The sequence below is a fragment of the Leucoraja erinacea genome, chromosome 4 (assembly GCF_028641065.1).
Source record: "Leucoraja erinacea ecotype New England chromosome 4, Leri_hhj_1, whole genome shotgun sequence".
Classification (NCBI taxonomy): Eukaryota; Metazoa; Chordata; class Chondrichthyes; order Rajiformes; family Rajidae; genus Leucoraja; species Leucoraja erinaceus.
Window position 1 is genome coordinate 660437 of NC_073380.1, and position 25681 is coordinate 686117.

General features: G+C 45.8%; 1 protein-coding gene across 1 annotated transcript in view; it reads right to left on the reverse strand.

The window, feature by feature from the left end:
* LOC129695995 (regulator of G-protein signaling 22-like) overlaps positions 1-25681 on the reverse strand; it is a 152716-nt gene that overhangs the window by 58130 nt on the left and 68905 nt on the right. Inside the window, exons 16-18 of the mRNA XM_055633416.1 lie at positions 23418-23529; positions 10368-10493; positions 3051-3152 (exon numbers count right to left, since the gene is read on the reverse strand). Of these exons, the coding sequence (XP_055489391.1) occupies positions 3051-3152; positions 10368-10493; positions 23418-23529 (340 nt within the window). The remainder of the gene's footprint in view (positions 1-3050; positions 3153-10367; positions 10494-23417; positions 23530-25681) is intronic.

Below are 25681 nucleotides of genomic sequence, written 5' to 3' on the forward strand. Positions count from 1 at the left end.
TATTGGGTGTCGGAGTGATATTAAGTACTAATTCCTGCAGAAGAATTTCCCCTGTTGTCCGGCTACAACATGAACAATCTTTAGGTCTTAATGTCAGAAGCATGATACAAATATTACAAGAAAATTATATCTGCATGAATCAACCTTATTTTGAAAGTCAACAGATCATTTTTGCAGGAAGGTCACTATAGGGAATAGTAGTCAATTTAAAATGATTTTTATAACCATATAACAATTACAGCACGGAAACAGGCCATCTCGGCCCTTCTAGTTCGTGCCGAACACTTATTCTCACCTAGTCCCATCTACCATCTACCTATCTTTTAAGGAAACTAACAAACCAAACACATTTTAAGCCAAATCTTAAAAATCAGGGAATGTGTAAAAGTGCTGTTTGGCCTTATAGTCACAAAATATATCCAGTGAATTATATTTCAGACAAAGCCGGAAATCAAGCTGTTGGAGATTGGTACGGTAGAGCAGTGATGAGAGCAAGCATCCAGTTCTTCAAAAGTATTCTGAATATCTCAGAGGAAGAATTGACGATAACGCTGTATGCCCAGGAATCTACACTTGTCGCTTTACCTCCCCCCTTGACTCCATTCAAGAACCCAAGCAGCCTTTCCAGGTGCTGCACCTTCTCCAACCTCATCTATTGCATCCGCTGCTCTAGATGTCAGCTGCTCTACATCGGTGAGACCAAGCGTAGGCTTGGCGATCGCTTCGCCAAACACCTCTGCTCGGTTCGCAATAACCAATCTGATCTCCCGGTGGCTCAACACTTCAACTACCCCTCCCATTCCGAATCCGACCTTTCTGTCCTCGACCTCCTCCATGGCCAGTGAGGACCACTGTAAATCGGAGAAGCAGCACCTCGTATTTCGCTTGGACAGTTTACACCCCAGGGGTATGAACATTGACTTCTGTAATTTCAGGTAGTCCTTACTGTCTCCTCCCCTTCTCAGCTCTCCCTCAGTCCTCTAGCTCCACCTCTTCCTTTCTTCTTCCCAAGGGTCTGAAGAAGACCTGAAACGTTGCCTATTTCTTTTGCACCATAGATGTTGCCTCATCCGCTGAGTTTCTCCAGCATTTTTGTCCGCCCAGGAAGCCATTAAGGTTTAGGATGAAACACCACCAACAGGAAATGGCTATTGGTCTTTCTCTGTTTTATTTATTCATTAATTAGGATATAAGACCCATCGCTAGTTGCCCCCAATAAATTTAAGGGGAGCACAGTGGCAGAGCTGTTATGGAGCTGCTGCCTCACAGCGCCAGAGACCCAGGTCCAGCTGATATTGATGTTGTCTTGACCCCGGGTTACGAGGTTCTCATTCCCCTTCCTGTACTCTGTCTCATCATTACCTGGTCCACTTTGGTGGTGTTATCTGAAAAGTTGTAAATTGAGGTGTATTTGGCTACACAGTCGTGGATATATATGGAGTAAAGAATAGGGCTGGGAACGCATCCTTGCAGGGCACCAGTGTCAAGCATATTGTAGATGATGATTTGTCACTTATGCACACTGATTGTGGTCTGTTGGTCAGGAAGTTGAGAATCCAGTTGCAGAGGTGAGTGGTGACCAGGTTCCATGAGCTTTGAGATGTGCTTGGATGGGACAATGATATTGAAAGCAGAGCTGTAGTCGATGAATAGACGTTTGACATGGGTGTCTCTCTTATTCAGGTGTTCCAGGGGAGAGTGTAGGGCCAGGGAGATGGCATCATAGACAGAGTTGATGTGGATCAGCTTTTCCCTTTGAGAATAGGGAAGATTCAAACAAGAGGACATGACTTCAGAATTAAGGGACAGAAGTTTAGGGGTAATATGAGGGGGAACATCTTTACGCAGAGAGTGGTGGCGGTGTGGAATGAGCTCCCAGTGGAAGTGGTGGAGGCAGGTTCATTGGTATCATTTAAAAATAAATTGGATAGGCATATGGATGAGAAGGGAATGGAGGGTTATGGTACGAGTGCAGGCAGGTGGGACTAAGGGGAAAAAACATTTGTTCGGCATGGACTTGTAGGGCCGAGATGGCCTGTTTCCGTGCTGTAATTGTTATATATGGTTATATGGTTATATCAACCATGGACCTGTTGCGGCAGTAGGCGAGCTTCAGAAGGGAGGTGGGGGGGCAAGGTTGCTTGCTAGACTGGATTTAATGTGTTCCATAACCAGCCTCGTAATGGTGGGTGTCAACGCCAAAGGACAGTTGTTGTTAAGGCTTGAGATCTTGCTTTTCTTGGATGATAGTGGTTTTCTTGAAGCAGATGGGTTCCTCTATGCGCAGTAGGGAGAGGATAAAAATACCCATGAACACTCCCGCTAGTTGATCCACACAGTTCATGAGGACGCGGCCAGGGACTCCGTCCAGGCTAGTTATTTTTTGAAGACTGATTTAACTTCTGCTTCAGTGACCTTGATAAGAGGCAGATTTGAGTCTGATGGGATGAATGTTGGCCTTCAGGTCAAAGTGAGCATTGAATGCATTAGGTTCATCAGGGAGTGCCGCACTATCAACTGCGATATTGCCTTACTTCGCTTTACAGCCAGTTATAGTATTCAGGCCAAGCCGCAGTCTGCAGGAGTCCGAATAATTATACTTGGACTAAAGTTTATTCCAGTATTGTCCTATGGCATTCTTGATTGCTTTGCAAAGATCATAGTGAGCTTTCTCATACTGGTCAGGATCGTTTGACTTGTACACAGCGGACCTGACCTTCACCTGGAAATGGATCTCATGGTTCCCATGGTTTGCGGTTGAGGAAGACTCAGATTGTCACCTGGAGATCTTGGTACATCAGTGCTGTTTCAGATCCTTCCACTAACTATATTTTCCCTTTATATTTGACCTCCCAAAGTGCAACAACATCTCACACTAGCCTAGATTAAACTCCATCTGCCATTAGACACTGGTATTGGTACATTATCTCTCTACACATATCTGCAACTGGTCTATATACAGCTATATCGTGAGCCTTCCTCACTGTCTGCAACTCCCCAAATTTCTGTGGCATCTGCAAACTTGGCCCCGTATCATTTTCATTGCTTACTTGTGCTTGTCTCCTGAGTTTAAAAGGTTGGAAGATTTCTGAAAAGAAAAGTTGCTGATACTCTCTCAGGTCATACCACAGGTGCACAGCATTTCGCCATAACTACAAAATAGTGAGAAAAAATAGTTAATATTTCACAATTATTATTTCAGAAGAATGTGTAAAATAAGACAAAGCTGGAAACAGTAGTAAGAACAATCACAGTTCCAGGCGTACACTGGCCCCATCCCCAAACTCTACATAGACAACTACATCGGTGCTACCTCCTGCACCCATGCAGAACTCACTGACTTCATAAACTTCATGACTAATTTCCATCCTGCACTCAAATTCCATATGGTTTTCCATATCAGGTCATCGGAGATGTTCCCATTCTTTAGGAAGGGGCTTCCTCTCTTCCATTATAGACGAGGCTCTCACTAGGGTCCCCTTGATATCCCTCCGCGCCTCTCTTGCTCCCCCTCCCCACATTCGTAACAAGTTCAGAGTCTCCCTTGTCCTCACCATGTGCGGGCACGGCGCCGACGGACGAGAGGCTGAAGCAAAGAAGTCGAAGCTAAAGAACCGAATGGAAATGAGGCCGAAACGCCAATAAACCGAAAGAGTACGAAGACGAAACGCCTACTAACCGAAAGGATGGGACGCCTAAATGCAAACTAACCGAAAGGATAGCACGCCTAAAAGCCAACGAACCGAAAAGCTGCGTCGCCTAAAAGCAAACTTACCGAATAGCCACTCTGTCGAAACGCCACCTACCCGAAAGGAGGCGTCGCCTACAAGACAAGGGACCGACTGCCGCTCGACAGAAAAGTCCAATAACGGACATGACATTACCGGGGGGATGGACTTGTCAGCGATTGGTCCACACCTCCGCTCCACCCGACCCGTAGCCTGCGGAGGGTGGCCGTGGGAGAGTGGGGGCTGTCCCGAGGGATGCGCACCTTCGGCCGCTTTCAACTTGGTGCTTGGGTTCAGATTGCCCAGTCACCTATGACTTGTGTGGGACAAGGACCCCCACACTCCCATCTCACCCTCTCTCTCCCCCCCCTCTTCACTCTCTCCCCCTTCTCTCTCTCCCCCTCCTCTCACTGTCTCCCCCACCTCTCTCCCCTTCTCTCTTTCGCTACCCCCCTTCCCCTCTCCCTCCCATCTCCCTTCTCTCTCTCTCTCCCTCTCTCTTTCTCCTCTCTCTCTCTCCCTTTCTCTCTCTCTCTCCCCTCTCTCTCTCTCTCCCTTCTCTCTCCCTCCTTTCTCTCTCTCTCCCTCCTTCTCTCTCTCTCCCCCACTTATCCAGAGCGGCTATGGAAGTTGAGAAAACTGGCAGCGGTCCGTGTGAAAATACAGCACCTACCAACAATGAAGGCACTGTGAAACCAGCAGCCGCACGCCCTTCCCCCGGGACGGGGTTTTAACTCGGATTAAAAATCAAAACTGAGCGGCATTAATTTAAAAGCAAAAATGTTACATGTATAAATCGTTCTTACATTCGGGAACATGGTTAATTAACTGGTGGCATTATTTCCCTGTCCTAACGGCCTTTGCTTTAGCCGGTGATTACATCCATTCCATCCCTCCCTCGCAAAGATGTGAGATTTGAATTTGAGCGCACTTGTTTGAATAGATGCAAGAAGCATGTACAGCGTCTCCTCAAGGCGCGCAATACATGAAGCCGAAGAAATTAGACAACTGTCACACCAAAGATAGACACAAAATGCTGGAGTAACCCAGCTGAATAGGCAGCATCTCTGGAGAGAAGGAATGGGTGGCGTTTCGGATGTAGACTCTTCAGACGCACTCTGAAGAATGGTCTCAGCACGAAACGTCACCCATTCCTTCTCTCCAGAAATGCTGCTTGTTTTGTGCATGGGAGCTTGTGTTCGTTCCGCAAGCAACGAGGCGGTAATAAATAAAATGTGCTTCTTGTTGTCGGGGGGGGGGGGGGGGGGGGGGGGAGTGGGAGGAGAAAATTGTTCGTAGTCATGCAGACTTGTCATAGACCCACCAGAGAATGTGTGTGTGCCCCGTTAAAGCACAAGGCATTGGGGGTTCAGTATTGATGTGGACAGAGAACTGGCTGGCAAACAGGAAGCAAAGAGTAGGAGTAAACGGGTCCTTTTCACAATGGCAGGCAGTGACTAGTGGGGTACCGCAAGGCTCAGTGCTGGGACCCCAGCTATTTACAATATATATTAATGGTTTGGATGAGGGAATTGAATGCAACATCTCCAAGTTTGCGGATGACACAAAGCTGGGGGGCAGTGTTAGCTGTGAGGAGGATGCTAGGAGGCTGTGAGGTGACTTGGATAGGCTGGATGAGTGGGCTAATGCATGTCAGATGCAGTATAATGTGGATAAATGTGAGGTTATCCACTTTGGTGGCAAAAACAGGAAAGCAGACTATTATCAAAATGGTGGCCGATTAGGAAAAGGGGAGATGCAACAAGACCTGGGTGTGATGGTACACCAGCCATTGAAAGTAGGCATGCAGGTGCAGCAGGCAGTGAAGAAAGCGAATGGTATGTTAGCATTCATAGCAAAAGGATTTGAGTATAGGAGCAGGGAGGTTCTACTGCAGTTGTACAGGGTCTTGGGGAGACCACACCTGGAGTATTGCTTACAGTTTTGGTCTCCTAATCTGAGGAAAGACATGAGTATAGAAGTTGGGATGTAATGTTAATGAGTATAGAAGTTGGGATGTAATGTTAAAATTGTACAAGGCATTGGTGAGGCCAATTCTGGAGTATGGTGTACAATTTTGGTCGCCTAATTATTGGAAGGATGTCAACAAAATAGAGAGAGTACAGAGTAGATTTACTAGAATGTTGCCTGGGTTTCAGCAACTAAGTTACAGAGAAAGGTTGAACAAGTTAGGGCTTTATTCTTTGGAGCGCAGAAGGTTAAGGGGGGACTTGATAGAGGTCTTTAAAATGATGAGAGGGATAGACAGAGTTGACGTGGATAAGCTTTTCCCACTGAGAGTAGGGAAGATTCAAACAAGGGGACATGACTTGAGAATTATGGGACAGAAGTTTAGGGGTAACATGAGGGGGAACTTCTTTACTCAGAGAGTGGTGGCTGTGTGGAATGAGCTTCCAGTGAAGGTGATGGAGGCAGGTTCGTTTTTATCATTTAAAAATAAATTGGATAGTTATATGGACGGGAAAGGAATGGAGGATTATGGTCTGAGTGCAGGTAGATGGGACTAGGGGAGAATACGTGTTCGGCACGGACTAGAAGGGTCGAGATGGCCTGTTTCCGTGTTGTAATTGTTATATGGTTATATGGTTATATGGTTATCCTTGCCATAGAGGGAGTACAGAGAAGGTTCATCAGACTGATTCATGGGATGTCAGGACTTTCATATGAAGAAAGACTGGATAGACTTGGCTCTCTGGAACTCTCTGCCACAGAAGGTAGTTGAGGCCAGTTCATTGGCTATATTTATGAGGGAGTTAGATGTGGCCCTTGTGGCTAAAGGGATCAGGGGGTATGGAGAGAAGGCAGGTACAGGATACTGAGTTGGATGATCAGCCATGATCATATTGAATGGCGGTGCAGGCTCGAAGGGCCGAATGGCCTACTCCTGCACCTAGTTTCTATGTTTCTATGTTTTCAAAGTGATTTACTCTGCCCCGAGCCGTCTGTCCCTGCGGCCAGGGTGAATCACCCGGTGTGGGTGTCAGGGTCTGGGGGTCGGATGGGTAGGGTGGGGGGGGATCACCCTGGTGTGATGGTTGGGGCCCGATGGCGGTACTGTGGGACGCTCCCACCGGTGGAGACGGAGGAGAGAGAGAAGGGGGGAGGGAAGGGGAGAGAGAGAGGAGAGAGGGGGGGGGGAAAGGAGGGGAAGAGAGAGGAGAGAGAAGGGGGAGGGAGAAAGGAGAGGGAGGGGGGAGAGAGAGAGGAGGGGGGGAAGAGAGAGAAGAGAGAGATAGAGGAAAAGGGGAAGAGAGAGAGGGAGAGATGGGAGGTTGAGAGAGGAGGAGAGAGAGGAGGAGAGAATATGGAGAGAAAGAAGAGGGAGAACGAGAAGGGAGGGAGAGAGAGAGGAGAGAGAGAGGGGAGAGAGAGAAGGGAGAGAGAGGAGAGAGAGAGAGAAGAGGGAGAGAGAGAGGAGAGAGAGAAGAGGGGAGAGAGAGGTGGAGAGAGAAGAATGGAGAGAGAGAGGAGGAGAGAGAGAAGAATGGAGAGAGAGAGGAGGAGAGAGAGAGAAGAGGGGAGAGAGGAGGAGAGAGGAGGGAGAGAGAGAGAAGAGGGGGAGAGAGAAGGGGAGACGGGAGTGGGGGTCCTTTTCGTACACAAGCCATAGGTGACTGGACAATCTGAACCCAAGCACCAAGTTGAAAACGGCCGAAGGTGCGCATCCCTCGGGACAGCCCCCACTCTCCCACGGCCACCCTCCGCGGGCTGCGGGTCGGGTGGAGCGGAGGTGTGGGACAATGTTCATGCCTTCAACAGTGATGTGATGGGACGCGGGGGTCTGGAACAATCGCTGACAAGTCCCGCCCCCCGGCAACGTCATGTCCGTTACTGGACTTTTCTGTTGAGTTGCAGTCAGTCTGTTGTCTTGTAGGCGATGCCGCCTTTCGGGAAGGTGGCGTTTCGACAGAGTGGCCATTCTGTAAGTTTGCTTTGAGGCGACGCAGCTTTTTGGTTCATTGGCTTTTAGGCGTCCCGCCTTTTCAGTTAGTTTGCATTTAGGCGTCCCATCCTTTCGGTTAGTAGGCGTTTCGTCTTCGTACTCTTTCAGTTTATTGGCGTTTTGGCCTCATTTCCATTCCGTTCTTTGGCTTCGACTTCTTTGCTTCGGTTTCTCGTCCGTCGGCGTCACGTCTGGGTACTGTCCTCACCTTCCACCCCATCAGCTGTTGCATACAGCATAGAATCCTCCAACATTTTTGCCACCTCCAACAGGATCCTACTACTGGCCACATCTTCCCATCTCCACCCCTCTCTGCTTTCCGAAGAGACCGTTCCCTCCGCAATTGCCTGGTCAACTCGTCCCTCCCCACCCAAACTACCCCCTCCCCAGGTACATTCGCCTGCAACCGCAGGAGAGTCAACATCTGTCCCTTTATCTCCCCCCTCGACTCCATCCAAGGACCCCAACAGTCTTTCCAGGTAAGGCAGAGGTTCACTTGCACCTCCTCTAACCACATCTACTGTATCTGCTGTTCCAGGTGTCAAGTCCTGTACATCGGCGAGACGAAGTGCAGGGTCGGAGAAGTCCTCCGCTCAGTCCGACTTAACCTATCTGATCTTCCGGTTGCTCAGCACTTTAACTGCCCCTCCCATTCCTAATCTCACCTTTCCATCCTGGGCCTTCTCCATTATCAGAGTGAGACCCAGCGCAAATTGGATGAACAGCACCTCATACTTCGCTTGGGTAGCTTACACCACAGTGGTATGAACATTGACTTCTCTAACTTCAAATAGCCCTTGCTTTCCCTCTCTCTCCATCCCCTCCCCCTTCCCAGTTCTCCCACCAGTCTTACTGTCTCCGACTACATTCTATCTCTGTCCCGCCCACTCCCCTGACATCAGTCTGAAGAAGGGTCTTGACCTAAATCATCACCCATCCCTCCTCTCCGGGGCTGATGCCTGTCCCACGAGTTACTCCAGGATTTTGTGTCTACCTTCACTTATGTTAGGCAGCATCTGGTGAGGGGAAAACCTTCACATTAGAGGTATGCCTTCACATTAGAGCCAATTTTATCAGAATTCATTAATGTTTGAGACACTGAATGTACTAAGATGCAGCAAAAGACAAAGGGAAAGAGTACGTGCAAAACCATGATGAAATAAATAGGAAGGGAGCTTAAATGATAAAAGAGATGACAATGCATGAGGAAATGAATGGGACCTGTAAAGAAACACGAGGTCGTATAAATGTAAAGAACAGTTTATGAGACTGTTGAAAGTAATGATCACAATTAAAAATTCCATTTTGTATTTCATTCCCTTTTACTTTGATCCAGTAAGACATGTCAGTTAATCCATCCTGCTTTTGACTTTATGATAAATTTTCATTCTTATTTTCCTGCATTTTAAAAAGTAATGGACTGGAAACCCATTGTACATGTGACAATAATAAACCTAATCTAAACCTTTCTCAGTGAAAATTTCCAGGAACTACTGGGAGAAAACCAAATTGAATTGAATTGAATACTTTATTGTCACATGTGACAAGTCACAGCAAAGAGCTTGTTGACCCAAGGTATGCAAATAGTCACCCATAAAGGGCGCTTACAAAGCACCTCTGCACCAAGTCCCCCCCCTTGCTCTCCCCCCTTCATGGCAGCCCCCCCCTACATCGGGTCCATTATTCTCCCCCCCCCACTCCCCTCATGGCGGTCCCCACACGGCGGGTCCCCATTGTCCGTTGCACTTTCCCCTCCCTCACGGCAGTCCCCCCCATGCCGGGTCCTCCTTTATTCCGTCCCGCGGCATCCTCACTTCCCCGTGTCCGTCCTCGTCCATTGGTCGGCATCATCATCGACCGCCGCACCGTCCTCTCCATTAACGTTACAGGGTCTTCTGCAGGCGCCTCCATGGCGTCGACCCAGGCCCCAGTCGCGGGCTCCGTCGACCCAGGCCCCAGTCGCGGGCTCCATCAACCCAGGCATCGTTGACCGTCATTGACTTGTGAGGCTCCACCTCTGACCTGCGAGGCTCCGGCTTGCGAGGCTCCACCTTTGACCTGCGAGGCTCCGGCCCAAGAGGCTCCACCTCTGACTCGCGTGGCTCTGGCCCGTGAGGCCTGGGCTCCGACACGCGAGGTAAAAAATTGGCAAGGCAGTCTAAGTCTCATGTACAAAAATCTTTGACAGGTGATTATCCCACACCGCTAAATTACCCAACTGGCAAAGCTGTCAAATATTTCAGAATTTAAAAGCAATCCAACAGGGCTAAAGTAATAAAGTAAGAATCAGGAACATCAACCATCACCCATCCTTTGTTTTGGAATGCGACGTAGGTAACATGAGTGTTAACTGAAGCATGCATTTGACAAATATAGGAGACCCAACCTCTGTATTCTGCACAATTAGATGTCAACAAATAGGTTCTCAACAACTGCCAAGCAAGGGACAAAGGACATTTATTGTCACGTACACCAATTGGTGTAGTGAAATTTGAGTTGCCATTTGCAGCACACTAATAAAAATAAGACACAACATTAAAGAAGAACCTTCCAACTTCAAAGTGGTGGCTGGTTTGATTCTCAAAATGGGTCTGAAATCTATTTTGATCTCAAGTCAATCATAGAATAAATGTAAAGAATATTCTATTCATTAATCTAAGGTTTATTTTGCTTACTGAATTTTTCGTTTGTTCACAAAAATGGGTGAAGATAAATCCTGTTCTGCTTTCATTCTGGAGGGCTTGCAGTAGGTCATCCATTTTATAACTGCATATCGCCTCTTGGTATTTTGTAATCCGTATCTATGAAAAAGGATTCTGTAATCCAATATTGCCAATATCTAACATTGCTTAAAAATGGAAGAAGAAAAAACTCACACACTTAATATTCGAGCAATTATCAGTGGCATGTAGCATACATTATAGAAACAGGATGACTATGGAGAACAATGTATGTCTGGAGACTCAATTAAAGTGAGTCGGTGGAGGGGGTCGCTATTAAGTGCCATTCCTGTGACCAAGAGACCCATTGCAATGCAACTGGAACTGAAAGCCAGATGGATTACAACATAACAAGATTGGAACAATACTCTCTTAAACTTCGACAGTTGTACAGTGGCGAGCATGATGACTGGTTGCATCACGGCCTGATTCATCAACTCGAATGCTGACGAATGGAGGAGATTACAAAATGTAGTGGAAACCACCCAGAACATAACGGGCACTGATCTCCTCACCATCAAAGCGGTCAGTAGGTAACAATGCCTCAAAAAGGCAGCCAACATCATCAGAGACCTACACTACCATGCTCTCATTTTCACTCTTACCATCAAGAAGAAGGTAGAGGAGTCTGAAAACCGTGACCTTCATGTTCAAGAGCAGCTTCTTCCCAACAACCTTCAGCTCTTGAACACTACAAACACTAACTACAAACTACGAACTCTAAGAACTTTGGGTTTTGGGGTTTATTGGGGTTTTTAGTTTGTTGTATTTTTTTTAATTATGTTATCTGTGTGTTTACAGGCGTGTTATGCTGCTGCAAGCAAGAATTTCATTATTCTGTTGTCAGTGTCATGACTATTAAATATTCTTGACTCTCTCTTGGCTCTTGACCAGTAAGCTGGAATGCTGGAGAGGTTTGCAATGGGAACATGAGCATATTTGAAAAGAACAGAGTTGAGCACATGCATTCGATGAGGATCTGAGGACTACAGGTGATGAGCAAAAATATGTAATTATAGTGATAACTGAGACACGGATGCTTGATGTTTCTAGGTAATGTGTTTCAATTCTTGAGGATAAAAAAAGAGTGAAGATTACAATTTTGAAGATCAAGGAAGAAGATCATCTGGCTGGGAGTCCATTCAGACCTCCACGAGTCATAAGGAGATTGAAATAAATAATAGGCACTCTGGTGTCAGGACAACAGCCTCACAAAAACTAAGAAGCTGATTGTGGACTTTAGAAGGGCTCAACATCCGAGGACGTACACGCCACTGGAGAGAAATGGGGACTACTGTGGATAGGGTAAGCAAGTTCAAATACCTGGAAGTCCACATCACAGAGGTTCTGACATGGACAACAACAACACACACTGCCACACTGGTAAGGCAAGGCAGCGCCTTTAACACCTCAGGCAGCTGAGGAAATTCAGAGTCACTCTGAGAATCCTTCAGTGCTTCTACTCTGGGGCTGTAGAAAGCATCTTGTCCGATAACATCTCAATCTGGTTTGGGAACAGCTCTGCACAGGACAGAAAGGCTAGTCCGGCCGAACACACTATGGGAACTACACTTGCCCCCCTGCAGGAACTATACACCAGGAGGTGCAGATCCAGACCCAGAGCCAGCAGCATAATGAGGGACCCCTACCACCCCAGTAACGGACTGTTCCAGCCGCTACGGTCAGGCAAAGTGCCTCCACTGTCACGCTGTGAAAACACAGAGGATGAGACGGAGTTTCTTCCCACAGGCCATCAGGACTGTAAACTCTTATCTCACCAGGGACTAATTTACTGTTGTGTTGTGTCTTTTTTTAAAAATGTTCTAAAATGTCAATACTGGTTCTGTTCTATTCTGTTCTGTTGCATTGTTTTTGCACAATCCGCAGGCATTGCCACTTTCATTTCACTGTACATCTTGTATGTGTATGTGACAAATAAAGTTGACTTGAATTGACTTGACTTGACTAGACTATAATTTCTGAGAAATGCAAATGCCAGAGGGCAGCAATACCTGGCTATTTCTACAAAATAAACATTAAAAACTAAATTTTATAACAATGAAGCACGATATGGCAAGAATGGACCGTAAAGCATTATTTTAACGTAAACTAGGGTTGAGGGAGTTGGTGGCATGGAAGGGAGGGATAGTGAGGGCTCAGCCCACCAAGAAAATGTGTATGACTTGGCTCAAAAGAAGAACATCCAAGGCCTCTTAGATGGAGTAGAATGAAGCAAGATGGAAAGTTGACGATGGAAGCAGGGATAGACACAAAGAGCTGGAGTAACTCAGCGGATCTGGCAGCATCTCTGGAGAAAAGGGATAGGTGTCATTTTGGGTTGGGATTTTTCTGCATACTGATTGCAGTGGAGGTGGGGGGGGGAGCAGAGAAACCAGGAAGAGAGTGGCAGGACAAAGATTAGTGAGTGATTCGTGGATACAGTTGAGGGGAACGATGAGATATGGGTACGAGTCCAGGTGGGGAACTGGGAGGAAGAGGTCGGTTTAAGGGTTCCATGTAGCGTAGTCACCAAACATTGGAGAATTCAATCTTCATTCCATGAAGTTGCAAGCTACCCAAGTGGGAATGATGTACTGTTCCTGCAGTTTGCATCCGTCTCACTCAGGCAACGGAGGAAGCTCAAGAAAGAAAGGTATGGAAACAGGAAGGGGAGTTAAAATGGTCAGCAACTGTGAGACCCAGCAGGCCTTGGTGGGACAAGCACAAATGTTCGGCAAAACAGTCATCAAGTCTATGCTTGGTCTCACCAATGCACAGGATGCCACATCAGGAATACCAAAAGCAGTAGATGAGGTCAGAGGAGGTGTACACAAATCTGTCCCATCTGGAAGGACTGCTTGGATCTCTGGATGGATGGGGACAGAAGTTTAGGGAGTAACACGAGGGGGAACTTCTTTACTCAGAGAGTGGTGGCTGTGTGGAATGAGCTTCCAGTGAAGATGGTGGAGGCAGGTTCGTTTTTATCATTTAAAAATAAATTGGATAGTTATATGGACGGGAAAGGAATGGGGGGTTATGGTCTGAGCGCAGGTATATGGGACTAGGGGAGAATGCATGTTCGGCACGGACTAGAAGGGTCGAGATGGCCTGTTTCCGTGCTGTAATTGTTATATGGTTATATGTGAGGGCAGAGAGAAAATAATTGGGGAAAGTTGCAGGGTAAAAGACCTGGGAAGGGAATGGTTTGGGTGGGAAGGGATAATTGAACCAAGGAGTTATGGGGGGAATAGTCTCTGTGTAAGGCAGATGGGTATGGGATGGGTAGGGGTGGATGGGATGGGTAGGGGTGGATATGGGTAGATGTGACTGGTGGTGGGTTCACGTTGAATGTGGCAGAAATTTTGGAGAATGATGTGTTGAATGCAGAGGCTGATGTGATGAAATGTAAGGACCAGGAGAACTCTATCCTTGTTTTGTCTGGGGGAAACATAGAAAATAGGTGCAGGAGTAGGCTATTCGGCCCTTCGAGCCTGCACCGCCATTCAATATCATCATGGCTGATCATCCAACTCAGTATCCTGTACCTGCCTTCTCTCCATACCCCCTGATCCCTTTAGCCACAAGGGCCACATCCAACTCCCTCTTAAATATAGCCAATGAACTGGCCTCAACTACCTTCTGTGGCAGAGTTCCAGAGATTCACCACTCTCTGTGTGAAAAATATTTTTCTCATCTCAGTCGTAAAGGATTTCCCCTTTATCCTTAAACTGTGACCCCTTGTCCTGGACTTCCCCAACATCGGGAACAATCTTCCTGCATCTAGCCTGTCCAACCCCTTAAGAATTTTGTAAGTTTCTATAAGATCCCCCCTCAATCTTCTAAATTCTAGCGAGTACAAGCTGAGTCTATCCAGTCTTTCTTCATATGAAAGTCCTGACATCCCAGGAATCAGCTGGTGAACCTTCTCTGCACTCCCTCTATGGCAAGAATGTCTTTCCTCAGATTTGGAGACCAAAACTGTACACAATACTCTCGGTGTGGTCTCACCAATACCCTGTGCAACTGCAGTAGAACCTCTCTGCTCCTATACTCAAATATTTTTGCTATGAATGCTAACATACCATTCGCTTTCTTCACTGCCTGCTGCACCTGCATGCCTACTTTCAATGACTGGTGTACCATGACACCCAGGTCTTGTTGCATCTCCCCTTTTCCTAATCGGCCACCATTTAGATAACAGTCTACTCTCCTGTTTTTGCCACCAAAGTGGATAACCTCACATTTATCCACATTATACTGCATCTGCCATGCATTTTCCCACTCACCCAGCCTATCCGTCACCTTGCAGCCTCCTAGTCACCTTGCAGACACTGCCCCCCAGCATCGTGTCATCCGCAAACTTGGAGATGTTGCATTCAATTCCCTCGTCCAAATCATTAATATATAATGAAAGAAGAGCACGAGCAATACAATGGGACACAGAGGATATGTGATGAGGGATTCATCTATGACAGAAGGAGGAAAATCATGCTTGCTAAAGAAAGAGGATATGTTGGGAGCAGATGTGGTAGAGACGGAAACATTGAGAGTAGGGGATAGTGACTTTGCAAGAGGCAGGATTGGAGGAGGTGTACCAAGGGTTGTGTTTACCAAGTGTTCCAGATAACTGGGAGTTGGTAGGTTTGTAGTAGATGTTGGTTGATTGTCCTTTGATGGAGACAGAGAGATCAAGAAGACGGTGGGAAGTGTCAGTGATTGTCCAAGTGAATTTGAGGACAGAGTGGATGTTATTGGTAAAGTTAATGAAATCAATGAGTTCTGCACGGGTGCAGGAGGAAGGCCCGATGCAGTCGTTGATGTCACAGAGATGAGTCGAGGGTAGTCCTTCCCCTGCCCTCTCTCCTCAAAGATTTGTTCTTCCCCCTCCCACTCGTCTAAATCACTACCATGATAAAAGGATCTGTGAAATACCTGCTCTCAATAGCACAAGAGACTACAGATGCTGCAATCTGGAGTAAAAGCTGCAGGCGGAACTCCGGTCCTAATGCAGGGTCACTACCCAAAGCTTCAACTCATTTACCTCCACAGATGTTGCCTGTCCCACTGAGTTTCTCCAGGAGTTGGTTCCTGGTTAATTGGCAGAATATTGACTGCATCAAAAAGGAACGAAATCCATTGACTTCTATGAACAAAGCCAGAGGTAAATTGTAGATAGACACAAAATGCTGGAGTAACCCAGCGGTACAAGCAGCATCTCTGGAGAGAAGGAATGGGTGACACTTCGGGTAGAGACCCTTCTTCAAACTGATAGCTGAGGAAGACCACCCTTTGATAGGGTACTTGGGAATGTGAGAAAATGTTGTTGGGATGCCATGGAAATATTTGCCTTGGCAAAACCTGGATATAGCTTTGATCCCATTTTCAGATAATTCTGCAGGATTCCACGAAGAACCACTGATGATACTGCCCTGTATCCACATGAAATGGAGTATGCTTAGTGCATAAATCGCCCATTTACAACTGCAAATTGCACAGAAGCCTTTCTAAAAGTTCAACTGGTTTCCATCTAAATATGATAGATTGTTGCCCACTAATTTTAAGACCAGTTTCAGGATCAAATCAGGTAGGCTTGAGCAAAAAGAGATTATTACAATCCCCCAAAATAACTTTAATCCCCGCGAACAATAACAAAATAAAAATCAACTGATGGTTTAGAATTATCTGATTATCAAAGCTACTCATAATCATGAACAACTTTTGCAATTCACAATTTTTCAAATGCACTGCATGATTCTATGCCCCAGTTTTTTGCAACTGTTAGCTACTCATCTTAAGATAATAAGGCAACTTTAAAACATTTTGAGCAGAATAAATTTCATTGTCTCTCTGATAAGCAGTTAGCCATAAAATAATTGTTGTCTTGTCAGGATTTCCTCAAAGCTTTTTTATGAGCCTATCGCACTTAGGCGATTTTTCAGGCAAATGCCAGCGACTGTCCAGAGTGGAACACACACACACACACATCGCTTCCTTCACCAGCCTGTTATGCAGGCGGGGGACAGGGCAAACGGGGAGAGCGCTGTCTGAGTAAAATTCACACGGTGCAAAGCCAATGTGATTCGGACACACACCGCGATGAAAAGGAAGGTTGGCGCTGTAATTAAGACGGTGAAAGCACAGCGTACGGGAAGGGTCACGTACGTCATTTAAAAGAGGGTGGAGAAGGAGACAACTTTTAAGACGCCCGAGGTACATGGCTGTGAAGCTCGATAGACATTAACATTACTGGTCAGTTATCCTTGGTTCTCAAATCTACTGCTTACGTTTTTTTCCCCCAATGAGCCAATGAAATTCACTGGTCAGCACTGGCTACAACTTACGAGAACCTACGACAACCTTCACCTCCTGGCAACCCACTACCACTGCACCTATGGCACGAGAATTCTCGCTACTCACCATGGCGGCTTCATTCTGTTCGCTTTGAAGTTTTCAACATGTTGAAAAATTAGCATAAAGAGGCTGCGACTAGTTCCCAGAATGCAGGAACTCCTCATCAAAGATCATAGAGCGGAGCAAGATGGTTCACTCCACGAAAAAGCCGTAGTAGGTGATGGGTAATCTTCAGCGCCATTTCTGTAACCGGCTTCCGTCATGGGTCAAGCTAATCCAGGGAGATACTGCTATATCAGGCTGAGAGATTAAAGGATAGACACAAAATGCAGTGTGTCGGGCAACATTTCTGGACAAAAGGAATAGGTCACATTTCGGGTCAAGATCAGACTGAGTCAGGGGAACGAGGAGCTCAAGCCATCCTCCCCCCCATTCCCTCCGACACGGACACGGAGCGTTCGTTGGCCTCCTTTTTTTTTGTTAAACATCTAATTCCTTCGGATGTTTTTTTAAAATTTCCCCCTTACCATTTCCCAAATTTTTCGATAGCTGCCATGATCCGTTTGATGTCATCCGTGGCCCTGCTCCTGGTCTCGGCCCACACAGATCTGCCGGACATACTGTGTGTGTGTGTGTGTGTGTGTGTGTGTGTGTGTGTGTGTGTGTGTGTGTGTGTGTGTGTGTGTGTGTGTGTGTGTGTGTGTGTGTGTGTGTGTGTGTGTGTGTGTGTGTGTGTGTTACATATGCTACATATTCATTGTAGCAGTCCCAACCTCCTGCACTACTTTGTATCAGGCACACTCACCACACACACACACACTGTGATTAGGTATGTAAGCACTTTAGTATCACTACGCCACACAGACAAAGGAGCTGAATAAAGGAGTACAATAAGGCAACTGAAACAACCTGAATTGTGTCGTTTATTATCAGGATATCAAACACGAAGACACAACATGGTGGCAGCGGTGACTTTCGAGTAAAAAACCGCGCTATTGTGAATCGCTATTGGGAATTAGGAACAGCGGCTCCAGAGAAATTGATTTTTTTTTGTGCACCAGCCTAACAACACAAGATGGCGGCCTCCACAGCGGCTGTTGCCGCAGCAATGAACCTCCACCCTACGATGAACTGGGACGCCGATGATGTGGTGGAGGCGTTCAAGAAATTCAAACAAAAGAGCCAGCTGGCATTCAAAAGCTTCCTGAAAGGAACTACAGATGAAGAGAAAGTCAGTTATATTTTACTATGGCTCGGGGAGAAGGGTCTAGACATTTTTAACAGTTGGAGCTTAACAGAGCCCGACTGCAATAATCCGGGAATAGTCCTTGAAAGGTTTGCGAACCATATGGAGCCCAAATCAAACCACAGAATCCATCGGTATGAGTTCCAAGGGCTAAGACAAGACCCACAAGAAACAACCGACACTTTCCTGTCGAGACTAAGGAACGTGGCCAAGAAATGCAGATTTGGTGATGAAGATGGCAGAATTGTCGACCAGCTAATATGGGGGTGCGCCCACCAAGAGGTCCAAAAGTCCCTAATAGGGAAAGACACCCTCAACCTAAAAGACGCCGTAGATGCTGCCAGAGCTTTCGAAGCCACAAGGAAACAAATGTCCTCCCTCTCCCTTCAAGTTGGCTCATCTCAGAGCAGCACCAGAGTGAATATAGACGCTCTCTCAAAACGTGACCCTGGCTCCACCTTAAAGGCTCCAAAGCAGACATTTTCTAGGCATGCAAACAAACAAGCAAGCCAAAGAAGCTGCTGGAACTGCGGTACAGAGCATGCATTTGATGATCGCAGGGAGTGCCCAGCATACGGGACTACCTGCAACTCCTGTGGGAGGCCTAACCACTGGAAGAAAATGTGTAGGTCAACAAAATCATACAGCACCAAGCCAAAGCAGCAATGGTCAAAGAACGATAGGAATACGAGAAGGAAACAAATACACGCACACGTCCAACAGGAAGAGGAGATAACCTCAGATACCTCTGAGGAAGAATTCCTTTCCGTTGGGACCATTGACGTCCACGAAATGGGAAACAACAAACCACATAGCAACAGAGATGAAGCATATACTATAATACAACTACAGAAAAAAGTGGGAAAGAAAAGAACAACGATTAATCTAAGGCTCAAAATTGATACTGGAGCCCAGAGCAATATCTTACCAGTCAATCTTTACGGAAAGATATTCCCTGAACACATGACAAAAGATGGCAGCGTCAGGAAAGGAATCCTTGGAAGTAGCGATGTAGTCCTAGCTGCATACGGAGGTTCCATAATCCCACAGCTAGGCAAAACAATCATAGCAGGAACATACAAAGGGAAAGAAGTGAAATGCCCCTTCTACATCACTAAATCGAAAGGACCTGCTATTCTCGGCCTGAACACGTGCCAAAGACTGAAGATTGTGTCAATCAACCATGAAATCAAGACAAACTCCTGCAGAATTGACAGAAACATACCCATCAAAAACCGGCCGCCCATCAGGAACAAAGAAGAATTGATTGACATGTACCCAGAGTGTTTTGACGATACCGTTGGTTGTTTTGAGGAATACGAATACCATATCACAGTAGACCCCAGTGTGAAACCAGTGATCCACCCACCCCGCCGTGTTCCCCTTGAACTGAAAGAGAGGCTAAGGGAACAACTAAACGAAATGGAAAAAAAGGGCATCATCACAGCAATAACTAAACCAACTGATTGGGTAAATTCAATTGTTGTCAAAGAAAAGCCAAACGGAAAACTAAGGATATGCCTTGATCCCAGGGATCTGAACAATGCATTGAAGCGCGACCATTATCCAACTCCAACCCTTGAAGAGATCACACCAGCACTGGCCGGTTCCAAGGTGTTCAGCAAGCTGGATGCTAGCAATGGATATTGGAACATCAAAATAGACCGAGAGTCATCAATGCTCACCACTTTCAACACGCCATTTGGCAGATTCAGATTCAACAGGCTCCCATTCGGGCTGAAGGTGAGTCAAGATGTCTTCCAGCGGAAAATAGATGAAACATACAAAGGCTGTAAAGGGGCAATCGGGATAGCAGATGATATCCAAGTATACGGCAGAGATGAAAACACGCATGATTACAACCTCCATGAGGCTATGGAAAAAACTCGAAGAGCCGGCATAAAGCTCAATGCAGACAAATGCATAATCAAAGAAAGGGAGTGCAAATTCTTTGGACTGATTTACTCTGCAGAAGGAGTGAAACCGGACCCTACAAAAGTGGATGCTATCAACCACATGGAGGAACCCAAAGACAAGAAACAGCTAAGAAGTTTCCTAGGGCTCATACAATACATGGGAGTCTTCATACCTAAGCTTGCTAATCACACAGCAAATCTCCGTGAATTGATGAAAGACGACGCTGAGTTTGATTGGTGTGCTTCACATAGCCAAGATTTTGAAAAAATAAAACAACTCATCAGCAAAGAAACGATCCTGCAGTACTATGACAGGCAGAAGCCTGTAACACTCCAAGTTGATGCCTCCATGAGAGGAGTCGGAGCAGTACGGATACAAAATGGCCGGCCTATTGCGTATGCATCCAAAGCACTCACTCCTACAGAATCAAGGTACGCAAACATAGAGAGAGAACTCTTAGCAGTAGTCTATGGCTGCGAGAAATTTCACACTTACCTATATGGAAGGTATTTCGACATTGAAACAGACCACCGCCCTCTAGAACAAATCGAAAAAAAAAAACCTCACCAAAGCACCAGCCAGACTACAGAGACTATTACTGAGGCTACAGCACTACGACTACAACATCAGATACAAGCCAGGAAAAGACCTGCTGCTAGCTGACGCCCTATCCAGACTATCAACACATGACAAACAAGAGATGGAAGGGCTGAGCATAAAGATCCACCACATTGTGAGTGTGACAAGCGTGAAGCTGGAACAGATCAAAGAGGAAACAGCCAGAGATGAAGAACTCCAGCTCCTCACCCAAATGGTAATACAGGGGTGGCCAGAAAAGAGACAACAAGTTCAGCCTCTCCTCCGCGAATACTGGACCATCCGTGATGATATTTCGGTAGAGAATGGAGTCCTGATGGCCGGATCACGAATCATCATACCCAAGTCCATGCAAAAAGAAATCCTCGAAAAGATCCACCAGGGACACTTAGGAATGGAAAAGTGCAGACTCCGTGCTAAATCCGCTGTGTACTGGATAGGCATGTACAAGGACATAGAAAATCTGGTATCTACATGCCACATATGCCAAAAATACAGGAATTCACAACAGAAGGAGGAAATGACACCCAGTGATATCCCAAGCCGGCCATGGCAAACCATCGGAGCAGACCTGTTCACAGAGAACCAGCAATGGTATTTGATTATGGCCTGCTACTACTCCAAATTCCCATTTGTGAGAAACGTAAAGGATCTGAAAGCTAAAACAATTGTGTCAATTGTTAGAGGGTTGTTTGCAGAGCAAGGAATACCTGAGCAGATCGTATGTGACAATGGAACCCAATTCACATCTCGGGAATTCAGAGAGCTAGCCACCGAATACGGGTTCAAATTCACAACATCTTCACCACATTACCCAAAGGGCCATGGGTTTATTGAAAGGCAAGTACAGACATCCAAGAAAACACTAATAAAATGCCGAGAGGCAAAGGAGGATCCAAACCTGGCACTTTTATCCTTACGGGCAACTCCACTAAAGGCTGACATGAAGTCTCCTGCAGAAATGCTAAATGGCAGGAAACATAAAACCACCCTGCCAAGCAAAATCCAACCCCCTATCGACCAAGAAGAAACAAGGGCAAAATTGGCAGCTGCCCAGGAGGAGGGGCTGAAACAATACAACAAAAATGCACAGTACTTGCCTGAACTATTTCAAGGCCAAAACGTACATGCTCAGGATCCAACAACAAAGAAATGGACCCCAGCACAAATCACCAGCAGGGCTGGAACCCCAAAATCATATATCATAGAGACAGAACCGGGCAGGCAGTTGAGACGAAACAGAATTCACATCCGCCCGACACCTGAAATGTCAACACCTGCAACTTCAAAGACAACACCAGCAACTCCTAGGACACCACCCACAGCAGCAGCAACACCTACCATTGATGACAACACATTCTCACAAACTGCTACCAGTGAGTCATATAGTCAACCAGCACCAACCAATGGCCAGGAAACAACTCAACAAGTTACCAATACATCGAGTGCAACACTGCAGGCAACAACCAGATCTACTAGATCCAGGAGCAACATCTTACCCCCAGCGCGTTATCGCTAGCACTGGAAGGGACAAGTCACGCCAAGACATGACTCTTGACTGGCTACGCACTACCTGAAAGAAAACAAGCTGCCATTATATATTTTGTTGTGTAGTATAGTAGAAAGCAGAATGCCATGAATGTGGGCAGAATAATCCCACGGTATCTGCTACAGGATTGCCACCCTCGCTCTGGCAATCCTCTAGTGTCACTAATTTGTGTTCCTTTCTTTTGAGAAGGGGGGATGTTACATATGCTACATATTCATTGTAGCAGTCCCAACCTCCTGCACTACTTTGTATCAGGCACACTCACCACACACACACACACTGTGATTAGGTATGTAAGCACTTTTAGTATTACTACGCCACACAGACAAAGGAGCTGAATAAAGGAGTACAATAAGGCAACTGAAACAACCTGAATTGTGTCGTTTATTATCAGGATATCAAACACGAAGACACAACATGTGTGTGTGTGTGTGCGTGTGTGTGTGTGTGTGTGTGTGTGTGTGTGTGTGTGTGTGTGTGTGTGTGTGTGTGTGTGTGTGTGTGTGTGTGTGTGTCTGAGGGGAGAAGCGCCGGCACCAAGAGCCAGCAAACGCGCGGACAGACGGACGAAAGCAAAGATCATAGGGTCGAGACCCTTCTTCAGAATGAGTCAGGGGAAAGAGGAACAAGAGCTATAGACAGTACTACGGACAAATGAATGGAAGATATTCCTATATCTCCCGTTTCCCTTTCCCTTGACTGTCAGTCTGAAGAAAACCAGTCGACCCGAAATATCACCTATTCCTTTTCTCCAGAGATGCTGCCTGATCTGCTGATTTACTCCAGCCTTTTGTGTCTGTCTCTGGTTTAAACCAGTATCTGCAGTTCTCCCCTGTACAAGGTATGTGCCGTTTCCGTGTGTATTAGCGTGTATCCAGTCAGATTTGGCTTCCAGTCAGATTAACAATCACGTAAGTTTCCACACATACACACTCACTTACTTCAGCAAATTACGACAAAGGCAGTGCTGACAGTGATGGGGGAAATTGATGGTTTACTGCATTTAAAAAGAAAAATATAAAAAAGAAACAAATAAATTAAAAAACACGCAAACTTTGCTGATTACGCTGCGAGAGGCATAACAGAAGTCGGATCGGGTTTACTGAAATGGCGGAAGTTACGCTCCGTTGCGTACTACATGTCGGTCCATTGGATTTCGCAGGAGTGAACCATCTTGCTCTGCTCTATGATCTTTGCACCTCATGACCATGAAGGCGACTACCCGGCAACTACCCGCAAATGTGTGGCGACCATGTGGCGACCGCATAGTCTCCTGCAGTCGCCTAAAAAGTCGTCAAATTGGGACATGCCCATTACTGGTTTGAATTTTCAGTTTTGTACTCACCAACTTCTCCAAAGTGTGGACTTCCTTTGCTTTGTGAAATTCTCGATCTGTAAAAGTATCTTTTGATTTTGAGATTTGAGACCCAACACTGTTCACTAAATTGAGAGGCTGGCTGTGGGGAAAAGTATTAAGAATAGTTTAGTGAAGATAGTTGGGTTAACAGATAATATGCTTTAAAACAATAACTGTCCAGATACTGTTAACGTTGGCAGAACCTATATGCTATAGATATTATATCAAGAGTTCTTAGAAATTTAGGAACATAGGAACAGTGAGGTCATGCCTAAACTGTGACTTAATACCATGTTATTGCTTTTGTCCTATAAATTATCTTATATAAATGTATCCATCTCAGAGGTTAAATTAATAAATGACCCAACCTTTGTCTTTAGTGAAAGAGCTATATCTACTGCCTTCACATGTAGAACTGTTTGCTAACTTCCTTTTTGGTTTAATCTATGAACCCAAACATGAAGGTAAATTAAATTTAAAGTAAATTGACCTTTAAGAACCTTACCATTTGTTTAATACCTTGAAAAACAAACAAATCATCCCCTGGACTTTAAAATTCCAGGGAATACTACCATTTGTGCAATCCATCCTCATCATTAAAAGTTCAGGTTCCAGGGGTTATTCTGCATTGTCATTAAACCTACATTGTCATTCAAAGCCTGTCTTGACTGCACGGAAAATCTCACTATACTCCAGGTGCAGTCAAAAAATAAAAGCTTGTATTCCATTAGCTTCTATTTTATGTAGCTGTACTGTACCTTTTACTGATTTACTCGCACAAACCACTAAGTCTTATTGTATCTCCACTACTAGTAGATTTTCACTATTTAAACATACTATTTAAAAAAAGTTCTGTGTATATAAACAAACGAACAAATAAACAAACATTAAAAATGCACCAACATAAAGAATGTCTCCCCAAGTCTATGTAGTTCGGAGCCTATTTGGAGGTTGCAGTGTTTAATAGCCTGATGTAACGGAAGAAGCTGCTCCTGAACCTGGCCGTTACAGTTTTCAGGCTCCTGTACCTTCTTCCCAATGGCAGAAGTGAAATGAGAGTGTGTCCAGAGTGGTGTGGGTCTCTGATGATGCCAGCTGCTTTTTTGAGGGAAACCACTTGTATGATAGGGATGGTCAGTTTCCATGATGGACTAGGCTGCATTCACTACTTTTTACAATCTTCCTCATTCTAGAGCAATGGGCTTTCTTTATGATTGCATCAATGTACTGGACAAATCTTCAGAGATATGCACGCCCAGGAATTTGAAACGTTTGACTCTCTCCTCCACCGTCCCTTCGATGAAGACAGATTTGTGGATCCTCGTCCTTCCTCTTCCAAAGTCCACAATTAGTTCCTTGGTCTTAGTGACATTGAGAGCATAGTTATTGTACAGACACCATTTGGTCAGTCGATTGATCTCCCTCCTACACTCAGACTCATCATCATCAACAACAGTCGTGTCACTGGTGAACTTGAAGATCTTGGAGTTCAAACTGTCTCTGGCTACACGTTCATGACTAGAGCAGGGGGCTGAGCACAGCCTTGAGATGCTCCTGTGCTGATGGTTATCGAGGAGGAAGTGTTTTTGCCAATTCGTACAGATTGTGGTCTGTGATGAAGCAGTCGAGGATCCAGTTGCATAGGGATGCACGGAGCCCTAGTTCGGTAACAAGCTTGGAGGGAATGATGGTTTTGAATGCCAAAATGAAGTATATGAGCAGCCTGATGTATGCGTTGTTACCATTAATCAGGTCTCAGGATTAAATACCATGTATACAAGACCTGATCACTAGTTGGATATCCTAGGACTAGTGACTATCCTCTTGACACTCCAAAGCCTTCTCACCATTTAGATGGTGCAAGTGATGGTGCAACCTTCTACTTGCCTTGAAGTGTGTAGCTTAACACCATCCAGGGCAAAGCAACTGATTTAGCTGACAGGTACACAAAAAAGCTGGAGAAACTCAGCGGGTGCAGCAGCCTCTATGGAGCGAAGGAAATAGGCAACGTTGCTGCTGCTCCCAGCATAGATGCTGCAGCACCCGCTGCGTTTCTACAGCTTTTTTGTGTACCTTTGATTTTCCAGCATCTACAGTTCCTTCTTAAACATGATTTAGCTGACACACTGCTTGACTAATCTTCTGGAATTTTTGAAGATGTAACTAGGAAAATGGACAAGGGAGAGCCAGCGGATGTAGTGTACCTGGACTTTCAGAAAGCATTTGATAAGGTCCCACATATGAGATTAGTG